Here is a 14,319-nt window from a genome sequence, read left to right as displayed (position 1 = left end):
AAGTGAATTTAGCCTTGTATTCCTTGCGGTCTGGAGTAAAACTAAACATGGTGTTCACACAGCTTAAGCCTATCAGAGCCAAAGACACAATGTATCAAGGGTAATAGCAAAGATATCAGAGGAACTGAAGAGGGCTAAGTAAAGGAAGGATTGGAGATCTGACGGGATAGTTCGATCGGCGTTCATCGGGCCTTTCATTGACAGTGCTGGTGTATTTTCAGGCGCTTTTTTGACCTTCACGGGATCATGGGATTAATCTACACCTTGCTGCTATATTTATTTGCCCTGAGACGTATTAATTCCAGTAAACTGAGATTTATGGTTCATCTTACAAGATCGTCTCAAACCAAATCCGTTGGCTCGACTCTGAAATCTAGTATGACTGGACTCTAAGATAACTGAGAGGGGTTCGTGGATCTCTGGACATCGCCGTAAATGAATTGTTACAAATGTTTATGATTTTAAAGAAAAGAACACATTAACACACTAATCAACTACTTTTTTACTCTCAATATAGCTCTTCTTTCAGGGACATGCATCACTCTACTATCGGTATAGTAAGTTTGATATTTCATTACTGTTTTAATATCTTTTCTTTCCCAAACAGGGGTAAACTTTAAATGAAAACACAGTATTTCGCTTCTACAATATTACCCAGACCGTTTCCTTTCAATTTTAATCAACTCCTGTCATGCCTATCGTTCTCTTCGTATGTTTTGTATTGTAATTTAAAAACATTTGCTTTCTTTCAAAAAGGTGCGAGCTGAGGAAAAAAAAAATAATCTGCTCTCTGCCTGAAAATTCCTTCAATCATAATCGTGCCGAGAAAGACATTAACTAACATAAAAGTTTGGTATCGCTGAGTTTCAGTAATATTCCCCTCTTTAGCCAGATATTTTGTGTGCATATTTTACCAATTCATTCAGTTCAATCAGATCCCATTCCAGCCCTTTTGAACTGAAGTCAGTGATACAGTAATTGCCAGATATATAATCTAACATAAGCAGAAAAACGGAAAAAGGAGATCTCATGTGAAATGTAGTGAGAACAAAGCAGGCAATACATGTCTGTATACATTCCCACGCGAAAACAAGAAAGAGAGGGAGAGAGGGGTGGAGAGAGAGGGGGAGAGATACAGACAATCCTATCATCACTGTTCGCATGGTACAAAGATTGGACTGTAATGCACTTCGGAAATGCTCTGATTGACAACTAGTAGCCTAGATGGAAAATTGAAATCCCGCGGAACCTCACCTTACGCACTTCGAACGATCGGTGGGGCGAACAGGCAACATCCTCTTACTCATCTTTCGTGAAAAAAAAAAAAACAACAACAACCCGAAAAACTATTGGTAGCTTTTATTTCAAATGATTCGGTTATATTTTTGCCTCCTAGTGCAAACTGCTTGAAGATCTAATTACATTTAGGAAGCAACAAAGTCAACTTCTTGGTTCGTTCAAATGGGCGTTCCCGAATAATAAAATTCGAGGTATATTTGCTTTTTCCAAAGTCTGTTTTCCCCGACACTATGGGATGAGGTTACCGGAGAAGAGCGAACATCGCTATATTACATACGCTCCAAATTGTATTTCATCTTTAACAATCCACAGCGACTAAAATAGGTGTAACTCATCTGTATTCATCACATAAATAAAGAACGACTCCTTTGTCTATTAATTTTCAGATATTCTTCATAACGTCTTCCGGTGTTCAGCTGCAGTTAAATTCTTTTTGGTTTGATTTGTTATTGCTTGTGGAGGTTAGCAGCAATGGGAGAAAGCTTGAGCTATTGCTTGCTTTACATACTACGGAGTAACCTAATCTGGCATCAGTTTCTTGCAGGATATATACAAAGTGTGCTGTGGTCACACGTGGAAAACACCTGTTCAACTGGACAAGCCAATAGGCGAGTCATATGGGCCTCTGAATGGTTTTATATTGGACAACAAGAGGGCAGTGCTTTATAACTGACGGTCGCATAGTTTATACTTTGTTACCCTAAAATTGGGAACCTTTGAAAATGTATCAATTTCAACAAAAGTTTATTTCAGAAATGTGCGATGGCATATTAAGGTTTTACACATCTGTAACATCAGGACAGATACAATGACGCAAGACAGTCTTCAAACAGAAGATATAATTTTGAGTAATGAAGCTGAAGAAGGTTTCACAATTCAGTCCCCAGAAGATATAGAAGATACATGACAAGAAGTGCATATGCACCTCTTAAAATATGTGCTAAAATGTATTTTTTTATATTACATTATAATAGTATATGAATATTATATCATAATATATTATAGAACGTTTTTTATCATATCATATCACATTATAATAAGATAAACGGCAACTACTTTCTGAAACTTCATCCCTGTTCGTATGTCCCCTGCTCATCTCATTGTATTTTTCAAAAGCTCGAAGCGAAGACTTGGACATTTTAAGTCGGACTTTTAAGGTGACTAAGAGGAAAGAGGAGGAAGGGGGGGGGGGTTCCTCTCAAAGTAAAAGAAGAAGGGAAAAGGAAGACGGGGGTTAGCTCGTGACAGAGGGAGACTGTTTCCAGAAATATCCCTCAATTTCCCCTCCTATAAATTTCAAGGTTACCGCCATTGCACAGGTTCATATTTTTGAAAAAAGAATGTTTCTAAAAGAAGGAAAGATGACAGATGATCACGACATCTTATTGAAAAAGACAAGAGAGAAATTAGAAACGTGTTGCTGATATAAGAATGTGGTGAATGTTGAATGTTGTTTGAGCCCTTTAATGCAGGATCTACGAAGACCCCAAACGACCATGTTTGGGCAAATTTTCTCTCTGCTTTAGAGGGCATATCAGTTTAGAAAGATTCACCCATTGGGCCAATTGATCTAACATAACATCATGGTTACTAATCTATCCAGGGTAGCTTCGTCAGTGTTTGTAAATATTTTCCTAGGGACTTGCCATTGTTTTCACTCCAACATTCCCAGGTATCCATTTCTCAAACCTGGATACAGAGATACAAGATTAAATAAACACTTTTTGCAAGGATGAAAGCACCGAGTAGAACCTTGAGTTTCATGTCTGAGAATAACTGCACGGTCGTAAATACTTTGCCAAAGCGCGCCAATAGATGAGGGGAAATTCCAAAAGTTATGCTACGTCAACAGGTAAATTCTTCGTCGAAAATACAACTTTTTCTATAATGATGATAACAATTCTAAAAATGATGGAAACTTATGTACTGCCGCTTTTAATACTAATACTACTATACTACTTCTACTACTACTATTACTACTAACTCTAATAACAATAATAACAACAACAATCATAATAATGCTTATTATTATCATTAATATTATTATTATTATTATCATTATTATTATTATTATTATCATTATTATTATTATCATTACTATTATTATTATTATTATTATTACATAGTTGTAATAATAATAAGAGGAAGAATAAGAAGTAAAAGAAAATCATCTAAAAACTAGAATGTGAAGAAAAACACTTCAATCTCCCCATCCTCAATAATCTTTCTATCTCACTTCCTCTTCTATTATCTCTCTCTTGTTATCTTCCTACCTATCTCTGCCCCTCATTTTTCTTTCCCCCTCTCTCAGAAAAAACTGCTACCCTGGATGGCCACAAGCGGACTCGTTTCTCACCCGACTTCCTAGACTCTCCTCCGAGGGTTTTGCCTTAAGATTTCTTCAATCTTCCGCCGAACATTTCAGAATGTTATCGCGATCCTTTTTGCATGCAGCTGCGGGGATGTGAAGTTTCGTTTTCACCTACAGCTCAGGGACAACGCCCGCATCACTGCCAAATGTTGTGCAAAGAAATGAGACGTTACATAGTGGCACCGTATCGCACTACAACTTCACCACGCCTATGGTGAATCAACCAGTCATGATGCTTTGTCAGTTCAAATTCTGATGTTGGCGACAATAAGGTCCTCCTCCCTATTCTTTCAGTGTTTGAAAATCTTGAGGACAATTCTAACGGCTCTTCGCAGCCCCCCCCCCCCCCCAGAAAAAGGCCAAGTGTTGACGTGCTCTCTCGAGCAGTATGTTGTTGAATACTGCATACATGTTTTATCTCGAAGGATTTGGTTGTACGTACTAATATTGCATTACATATTGGTGTTTACTTTGTAAATTTATGAATACATTTCGTCATAAACCAGTCGGTAAAATGTAAAAACTAATTGAAACACACCTTTCGTTTCTTCACAAGAAGAAGAAGAAGAAGAAAACCGTTGTAAAACGAAAATGCTTTCCCACCAAAGATTCACTGGGAGGACGCATGTTTAAGGTCCAGTAACAAACGCATTGTTACGACATTGCTTTGGAATAAGGACATATACCAGATGATCGTTTGAAAGTTTTCTCATGCCTCAATATATATCAGCCGGAGACATGGAGTGCTACGAAGATCTAAACATGCAAAATGCCGAAGAAGAAGAAGAAAACAAAACAGATCAATTTATTTCTTTTCTATCTTCCTTCTCAAGTGAAAATCAACCGAAATGAATATGGTCGGAAATCGCTTTCCTGGCTTGGTGTAAGTAAACGTACACAACATTGTCAGCAGGCTTAGGCCTATATTTTTGTTCTTCATAACAATGTACGAGTCTACCACTCGAAAACAACTTAACCTATGGAATCCAAGCAACATGATTGATTGCACTTTTTTTCTGTTCTAAAGCAACCCAAAATTCAGTTATGATGAAATCTTAAATGATGGTATTCATTAGTTGCAAATTATTGATCTACTTTACTCCGGACACACAATACCGGTTTCAGATGCCGTGGAAAGGAGAGCGTTAAGTTGTCATTTCTTTTGCGGCGATTAACGTGTTCCCCTTTCTTCCCCTCAAATGGAACACTTCAGGTTCAGGATATTGTGGAATACCAGGGACAGAGTTTAGTTTTTAACGTCGCACAGCCGATCAACGCGACATGGCGCGGTTTTCGCCTCCTTTCGAACCATGACTGTCATGCGGTTATCCAGCGTCCACATGCCTGCCCTATTTCTTTTACTGCTCTCTCATAAGATTAGCATTTATCTACAACCTCAAGGAAGTTCCTGGAGAATTCCACGGCACAGTCATCTTTACGAGTCATAGAAATTCACCTGGTAACGAACTGGTTTCAGAACAGTCTCTCGTCGGATGACGATAATTACGGTGTCGTTTAAAGCGCTTATATTTCATAAAAGAACAACCATGCAATGGAGGGGGGGGGGGTAGCTTATTCGGATCCTTTGGAAAATTTAACTTACCCAATACTGAATTCTAAAATTCCCATAGACCTAGTACACAGGCCACCAGGTTCCCGCATGGAACGGGTTAACACAACATGAGACATCGTCAAATCTTGCAAATCTGTCTGTGTGCTAATCATGGCGCAATTTAGACACAATCACCGTAAGTTACATACAGAAATACATGTATCAAACAACAACCATCTAATTATAATACATATTACACAGTACAGTTTTTTTTTTGTTTTTTTATCTCGAAATGAAGAACTGTGAATGTCGTTCAAGAGCCTCTGAACATGTTGCGAGAGCGCTTTCATAACTATTGAGGTAGTATAAAGATATCTTACTAATCCTGTACTTCTTCGGATGGTTCATGCTGCTCCTACATGATCCCATCCCGCTCTTGCTTCCAACTTGTAATGCGTTTCCCAAACAAAGTGATCAAAATCTGAGACGGGAGGAATGCTACAGATCCCCCTGATCGTCACGAGACAAACTCTAGCACTTTTTTAAACCTCGTATTGGATCGTTGAACATTTTAGTTTATAACATACTTGTTAACATAAAATAAAATGTACATCCATGAGTCTCCTTACGTTGGTACTTACGTTGGTACAAGTGCAAGACAACGTTCTCATAATTACAGTGGTAAGGGCCGGTCAAATTAGTTATTTCGTATTTTGAGTGCTGTTAATGGCTGTGTAATGGATAGATTAGATATATAACGGTTATAACATTGATGAGTGATGGTTAGATGGGTGGGGGATGTTAGACAAACAGAAACCAAGTGTGCTGACTAAATCTTACGTATTGGGTAAGTAATTGGATGGGTAGCTAATGACTGCATCTTATGACGAGAGTGTCTGGGGTTCCTTGCCCAATGGGGTACCCTGGAATGTGGGGTATCATGACTCAATAAGATGTAGGCAGAAAGGGCATCTAAAGTTCAGAAGCAGCCCTCCTTGGAGGGTATGGATAATTCAATGCTATGTACTTATGGGGCAGATGAAGAGGAGAAAGAATCAAGAGTATAAACTTGACACGTATAAGTGATCAAGATCAAGCATTGAATGCACTGAGCAAATTACATGCCGTCTGCTGATGCTGTATCAGATGCATGAAAATTGTCCTACACACATTATGCTAGAGATGGTATCAAAATAAAGTTTTGAATTCCAGTGCCTTGTGTAGACAAATCTCAGCTTAACAGACCACAGCAGGACAAATTTATTGGAAAAGATAGAAAACAAGGGAGATAAATAGATAGATGGATAGATAGATAGATAGATAGATAGATAAACATAGATATACATGTAGATAGATAGATAGATAGATAGATAGATAGATAGATAGATAGATAGATAGATAGATAGATGGATAGATAGATACATGTAGATAGGTACATAGATAGATGGATGGATATTATAGATAAATAGAGAGAGAGAGAGAGAGAGAGAAAGAGATGTGTGTGTGCAAAGAAATATTACTGAATAATTATTCATATTCATAACTCGATTTTAAAGACATTTAAAGAAGATCTCTTTTTTCTGAGGGAAAATACCAGATTAGTAGACGTAATAGCCATGGGCAAATGACTATTCCTGGCAATCAAGAAAAGCAAGGACAGGAAATGAGTGATCGGTCTTACCACTGCTATCTTGTGTTCGAACTCGGCCTTCTCCGCCATCCGCTCATCTCGCTCCTGGAGCAGTTCCGCTTTCAGTTCATCGATGGTCATTCGATACTCATTGAGCTATGATAACAGGATTAAAGGAACAGGGGTACGGAGAGGGGGGGGGGGGAATACGTGGAGTTGGTTGGAGTAGGGTATGGTGTAGGAAGATACGAGTAGGATTGAATAGATTAGTATTCGAAATATATTATTATTATGAAACATAGTGATCCCGAAGAAATCAACTGCCATGAAGTGTAACTAAAAAATATACTATAATGAATAGCAATAACAGTGATGATAATGGTAAGAAACATAGCAAAACTGCTTCTACTTCTTCTAATACTACTATAATATATTGTGACTGATTAAAAGGGAAATGTTATGGTACAACCTCTTGAGTGTTAGTAGTGCCCTACTATGATTATTAGCACATTATTATCAGATGTCCATCTCTACACATGTGTAAAGAGAGGCATGGTGGGTGAACATGTTGACCAGTGATGGAAAGACGGGGCCAGGATTCGAACTGAGGACCTCATCTTTGAAGGCCTGGTGACTGTGATCAAATACACCGCGACTGAAACATATCGGGGCAAATTTCCAACATTCTCACATTCTAAGTACGTTAAGAAATAATACATAAAGTCAATATCACTCATCGAGTTGTTGTCTAGGCAACATCGCTCTATCTATACCGCAATATGCTATCTCGAAAGCATGTCAGCAAAATCGTGTCTGTCAAAATGAAAAAAAAAAGAGAAAAAAAAATCTTACATTTAAAGAATAATCCGACGCAAATCTTATCCATGCACGCGATACTTTAAGGCAGAGAAACTATGAGACATAGAAGAGCAATTTGTGCGAAAATTGTCTCGCTTCTTTGATATCTGATGTGACGTGTTTTGTCTTCCTGACTTTCCTCCCGAGGTTAAATGTACGTAAAACAGAAACATAGTGGTAGGGGGGTAAGATAGAGAGAGAGAGGGAAGCAACTCTACAGGCCCCTGTAGGACCACGTTTGGATTCAAGCCATTTGTTGAAACATACACTCGCCTGTCAGGATACATTGTTCAAAATCATCATGGGCTTCTGAGAAGGGTGCAATTCAGTTTGGCCCGTACACCAGTCACGTACATAACAGCGAGATCATACAGGCAAAATAAGTGGGTGATGAGGGGAAAGTGTAGAGGTCTCCCTCACAAAGAAAAGCAGCTGGTATATCGCTTAACTTAGACGGGTGATGACTCGGCTTAAATTTCCGATTTCTTTAAATGTCAAAGTCAATCCTACAGACTGAGTAGCAGTGGCGGTTAAAGTGAGAAATAGTTCCCTAACCCTCAGCCTGCCACTTTATAATTAGGACCACTTGTCCATAGGCTTCCGAGTGGAATTTGTGTACATGTGACTTATTGGCACAGAAAGGGTTAATGTGTTTATGTAGTATGGCAAACCCTGAAGTACTCCAGATGGATTATATAAACGAGATAACTGACATTGAACTCACTTTAAAGTAAACGCCACGTCACCCTGGAACTGAAATGACTGAGTGTACAAGATGTCAATGCGACACTTAGCCACAGATTGAAGTTCCATTTACATTTACAACAAGATTCGTGAGTCCTGGCAATGTACATTGACTAGAGCCGAAGAAAGAGCAACTGGCAATAAGTGCGAGTAACACTCCACTAAAGCTGGTCTGAAATCAGAGAATCTTCTTTAACAGAATGAAAAAAAAAAACCCAAATCATAGTCTTAGACACATTCAGATTAAAAACCATCATCATTCAATCTTTATATGATATAAAAGTACATTTTGTCGATCGTTACCTCCCACTCACTAGACCCGTCCAAGTGGTCGATAGGTGTGTGCAACATGTTGCTCGAACGGCTGCGAAAACTGCTGGAAGTTAATCAGGTACAATAATGTATGGGCAAGTCAGCTGATCCAACAAAATGATTCCGAATCAAAGAACGGTTCAGTTGTCGCACACGTCTACTGTTCCGTCATCGAAGCCACCATGAAACCACAATCTGGTTCTTTGAAACCACACCGAAGGAACGAACTCTTCATCGCTCGAACACTAACAACATTCCCTGACATGCTACACGAGCAAATGAGTAGAAGGATGATACATACAATAAAAGGCGATGTAAGACATTTAGTCCGTCAGCGGACGCAAAGACTCTTCTATCAGCAGTGCGTACCGTTGTGCCGCCTTCCTTACGGTAATCTACAAGACAATGCGAGCACCAACGAGGCGTCTGCGTGATGGTGAAGAGATGTACGCACGACCCGCGTTCCTATCTATCTGTCTGTGTCGGATGTTAACGTAGCGGTAATATTACCTAATTCTTACGCGTGTCAGTCACAAGGTCTGTAGAAAACAACCTGACTCAGGGCGGCCTTGCCTTTTAACGTAGCGTAAACCCTTTTCCCATCCCCCAACCACCTACCTCAAAACAATCACTCCCCCTCCATGTTAAAAAGCACGTGTTGAGTCCCCTGTCAATGATGGGTCTATCATTAGGTGATTTTCTTTGAGCAGATGTATGTTCCTGTGCGATGAGAAAGTCGAAGTGAAATAAACCTCACAAAAACAATAGTCCAACAACAACAACAACAAAAAATCCATAATCGTGGGGGCTGTAGCTTTCGAGACAACAAGACACGCTTACATGTGACTTTAAGGAGCAGACAGCACCTTGTTTTTGGAGTAAAGGGTTTCCTTTTAATTGCTGACATGAAGAAGAGGAAAAGAAAAAAAAAACAAACATTTTTGCGGAAAAGAGGAGATACTTTGAGAATACGAGCAGTTAAGAACTTGGTCGAGAAAACACTTAAGGCCATAACAGTAAAATGTTAGCGATGCCTCTGACATGGAGTTAAATGAGGAGCACTAAAACACATGTTCATAGAGTAAAACGCTTGAAATCATTATTGCTTTTTGATGTGTGTTTGTTTGTTTGTTTGTTGGTTTGAAATGACATCAATGACGATTCTTAAGGAAAAAGAATAAAAATAACTGTATTCTCAGACTCTGCTGAAGCAAACGAAGATATGTCGAAAATTATGTTATTTTCTTATAAACACACACACAACACACACACACACACACACAAACCCTTCACATTAAAAAGGATTCGCATCGTGACATCATACATACAACCTCAATAATAAGAAACAAATCTCAACGTACGTGACGTCACATATCCTAATCTAACCAATGGGGTTTAGATAAGATCCGTAGTCTAAGGCGATCGGGTGTAGACAATTATATAATTTTCATAGCAAGGAATCATTGCAAAGGTGAGTAGTCTACAAATTGTGTCCTGATGTGATGTCTAGTGTTAAGGAAAGGAAGTGAACCGAAAATGAATCAAATAAATCAACAACAAAATGTGATACCGGATCCTTTAACTCAAATTACTTCTACATCAGTGAGATATAACTGGCTTTGTCTGAAGTCATTTTTTAGGAATTGCCTATAAATCAAACATTAATGTGTACCATTCCCCAAACAAGCCAAACACTGCAACGTGGAACAACTAGATTTGAAACCAATATACTTTAAGTGTTCCTTGAACTATTACTACATGGGGGAAGAAGCCAATTGTGCAATTTGTTTTATTTCTTTTTAGCAAATATGACGGTCTTGTCACTGATTTCACCAAAATATTGTGCCTACTGTTCACGAGAATACTGATCAAGAGAACGTTAACATCTCACTCTGTGTTCTCTTACAAACCGCTGCATCCATGTGAAAAAAAAAAAAACCAAACAAACAAACCCAGAAAGACGAAGACTGAAGAATACTGGAAAAAGACAATCTTAACTTGCAGCCCTGTATATGGTGCTGTTTTAAAAGGTAGAACCCAACTTCTACCTGGGAATATGATAAAGATTCCGAGATTGTTGTCACAGTGCTCTGGTATAGGAGGCTCTCAGCAGGTTGAGAATGGAGCTACATAGCTCCATAGGCTGAGGTCATTGGTTCGAAGTGAAAGTGATCCCGATTGCAAGGTGTGGTAAGGTCTTCATCCTTGCCCCAAACCAGATGTGGAATGTGAAATGGGATCTGCATCCGATTCGATTTGCGCGTCCAGGGATGCATTGCCGCTAAAGCAGCGGCGAGGAATGCACGGCGGACTTGCAAGTAAGTGACTGGCCCCACATACCGGTGATGTGGAACTGGCCGACGCTGAACGGGAGTTCCCCGAGTGGGGCGGGGCCGGGGTATTACGGTTTCAAAGTTTCGCAGATGTGTGAGTGCACTTTACAGTATAATAATGGTATACACTGTACTGAATTGCACAAAAAGAAACAACAGTATAGGTGTAGAGTGAGATTACCCAGTTGACGGCAGTATAGCTTAAGTAGTTGCTACGGAAGTCACGTGGGTACACAAAAGTCTGACAATGACGTGTTGCCAATCTGGCCGATAGCATTGGCAAAATTTTAAAAGTTTCCTAAGAATGGAAAAAAAAACTTCCTGAGATTCGCAGAAACTTCGCAAGACTGGCAGAAACTTCAAAAGATTCGAAGAAACTGCCTACGATTCGCAAAAACTTTCTAAGATTGGCATATTTTTAGCGCTGGCGCCTGCCGCTATCAGTCAATTTTCATCGATACAAGGTTCTCCAAAGTATTGATGACAAAAGTCAACAGGTGAACTTTGCTCACCTGTTCACAACATTGCTCGCATCAAATATAATGTCTCTTCACAAAAAATAAAAGAAAATATCAAGGACCACCCTGCGTTAAAGGGTTGTTCTAAAATGTCAAAGTAGTGGCTTTCTTTCGGAAAACCGTCAGTGGTCTTGATCCTTTACAGACTTATTAAAAACATTCATTCGTGACTCCATCAACGCTTGGATTTAAATACGTTGAAGTACAACACATACCAGAGTCTCTGCCAAATAAAAAATGTATTGTGAAACTGTGAAAAAACAAACAAAAAACGATGCCATTTACTCGTCGCAAATTACTTCCGAAATTATCACATCTCTAAACACGGTATAAAGACTGTTTCTAAAAATATCGCCACATTTTGTGGTTTTGCTAAGGTCTTGTTTTGTTTTGCTCTATTTTTGTTTTTTTCTCTGTCTCATTCTTTCCGTTTCAAGTGAAGTCAGAGACCACCGTCTGACAACCCTACGTGGTGTTCCTGCTACAAGTACTAGTGCTTCGAACGTGCAAGTGTCAAACTCCTTAATCCCATGCTAATATCATTTCCTGACGAGCCGGGATATTTTTCTTTCATATGAAAATCAACTCTGCCTCTTATCGGCATGATCACGATCCGTTGACGCTCTTCTCTGGCCCGAGGTGACTAATTTTTCTGCGGTGATTGGGAAAACGTGATGCGGCAGAAATCTCCAGTAGTCTGCTCGGAGCGGAAACGCGCAAAAAATGGAAAACGATAACGTAATTTGTGTAATTCAATTTTCTCTCGCCGACATCAGTTAGCTGGCTTGCTCAGAATGTTCTGCAACGGGAAAGTGTGAAGGGTTAAGTTTTTCCCCGCTCCATAATCCAATTCTTGACGGATTTCTTTGACCTCAGTCATTCACTCACAGTCAAACCTAGGATTGTGGCGTCGAGAACATTTCGAAGATTATTCGGATTCGCCGTCACAACAACGACAAGTTGATAGCCACACGCTTACCACTCAACTGAGGTCAGCTATTCTCAGCAGGCCTTTACGAAGCATTATAACAAATAAGACAGAAATAATTCGTAAAGAAAAAAAAAGCTGATCCGTAATCACAAACGAATCATCTAATTAAGCCAAACGAAGATATCATCATGAATGAGGTCGAAAGTTCGCTCAATGAATGCGCATTATTGACAAAAGGTAGCAGCTGTTGGTGGTAAACCCAGAGGCATCAAATATTGTTCAGTTGCTATTGATGGGACTGTAATCAACTCATAAAGTGTGTGGTTATAGAGACAAACTTTTCGTCAGAATATTAAAAGCTTCAATCTTATGAGGTCTCCTTCACCTCCTCGAGAAAACGAAATTATATCCTGATTATATTGGCATTTCCTCCTCACAAGTCAAGCTGATGTAACGACGGCAAAAGAAGGATTGTAATAAAGGCATACCTATTCTATTCCGCTGAAAATTTTGAGAAGTTCGGAGGGTTAGCAAAAGAGGACCACTACAAATTTCGTTAGGTCGTAGCAATTTCACAGCATGTATATCTGAATTAGCAGTTTGAACTGTATTTCTTGCGATTTACTCAAGCTATGGGTGTCCAACCCATGTAATGCTCTGGGAGAATAGTGCTGATTCTTCTACTAGAGGACAATTCATGACTTGCCAGCTGTTCCTATGATTGTGCGGTATACTTGGAAAATGACCGTTACAGATATATATCGAAATTATTTCCAAACATAAATTTTGACCCCTTCGAAAAACAACAGTTATCCATTCCATGAGTGGTGAATGAATAATAAGAAAAAACATGATGATATTATAACACCTTTTTTTTTTTTTTCCATGGACATATTTGTGGATGTTACAAAAGCAATCATCTTCAGTATTTGGGATATTAAGGTACAGGTAACTGTATACGCCTGTGTATCTACACAAACGATTTGTCATCCAGGATATGTTGAAAATAAAATCTACCATACTGCTGATAGAAATATAGTGGTTGTCATACAATGACTCGCCTTGGTTTAATCGGCAATAGTTAATGAGGACATAACAATGGACTCAGTATACCCAGGGTTACTTACCTCTTGGGTATTTGCGGTCAGTGGTGCGGATGTTACGGATGAGGAGGAGGGAGAGGAGGAGGAGGTGGAGGAGGATGCTGGGGATCCATCTATCCTTTGTCTCACCCTCCTCTGACGAGAACACGTATGACCCATCACATTTACTATCAATTATCCAATTACCTGACGCGACAACACACGGTTAGCAACGCGGGGGAAAACAAGAACTGCACGGTGATCAGCGACCACAGCATTAAAATCTGAGCAAACTTCCTGAGTGCATAAAGATGCTTCTTTGCCAACGACAAGTGTCAAGCCTTGAAACTTTCCAAACAGTACACCACGAATGCCAAGGAAATGATTTTACACAAACGTGACGGAAGTTGTATCATTATGGTCGGTACCATACAGATTACGCCGTTCCAACTGAATGGCAACTCAAACAGTTCTCACATTTTTGGAAATCCCTTACCCTGACTAACTGTTCTTGAACTTCAAGTCGCAGTGTTTGATTGTGTCTAGATAAAAATGATATCTGATACACACGGTATAAGCCATTGCCATGGCAAAGCTCTGTTCGGAAGGCTATACAATGTGAGTCACTCGGATTGTAACTTTGGAGCAGGACAATGTTTGAATCAGCCTCCGGTATCAAAATCTAATCA

The 14,319-nt window shown here is 39.4% G+C and overlaps 1 protein-coding gene across 1 annotated transcript in view; it reads right to left on the bottom strand.

Moving 5' to 3' along the window:
- LOC140240201 (uncharacterized) overlaps positions 1-14,319 on the bottom strand; it is a 55,075-nt gene that overhangs the window by 23,909 nt on the left and 16,847 nt on the right. Inside the window, exon 5 of the mRNA XM_072319996.1 lies at positions 6,904-7,008. Coding sequence (XP_072176097.1) covers positions 6,904-7,008 — 105 coding nt within the window. The remainder of the gene's footprint in view (positions 1-6,903; positions 7,009-14,319) is intronic.

This window comes from Diadema setosum, chromosome 16, assembly GCF_964275005.1.
Source record: "Diadema setosum chromosome 16, eeDiaSeto1, whole genome shotgun sequence".
NCBI classification, from domain to species: domain Eukaryota; kingdom Metazoa; phylum Echinodermata; class Echinoidea; order Diadematoida; family Diadematidae; genus Diadema; species Diadema setosum.
The sequence above is the reverse complement of the archived record's forward strand: the minus strand, read 5'-3'. Positions and strand labels throughout refer to the sequence as shown.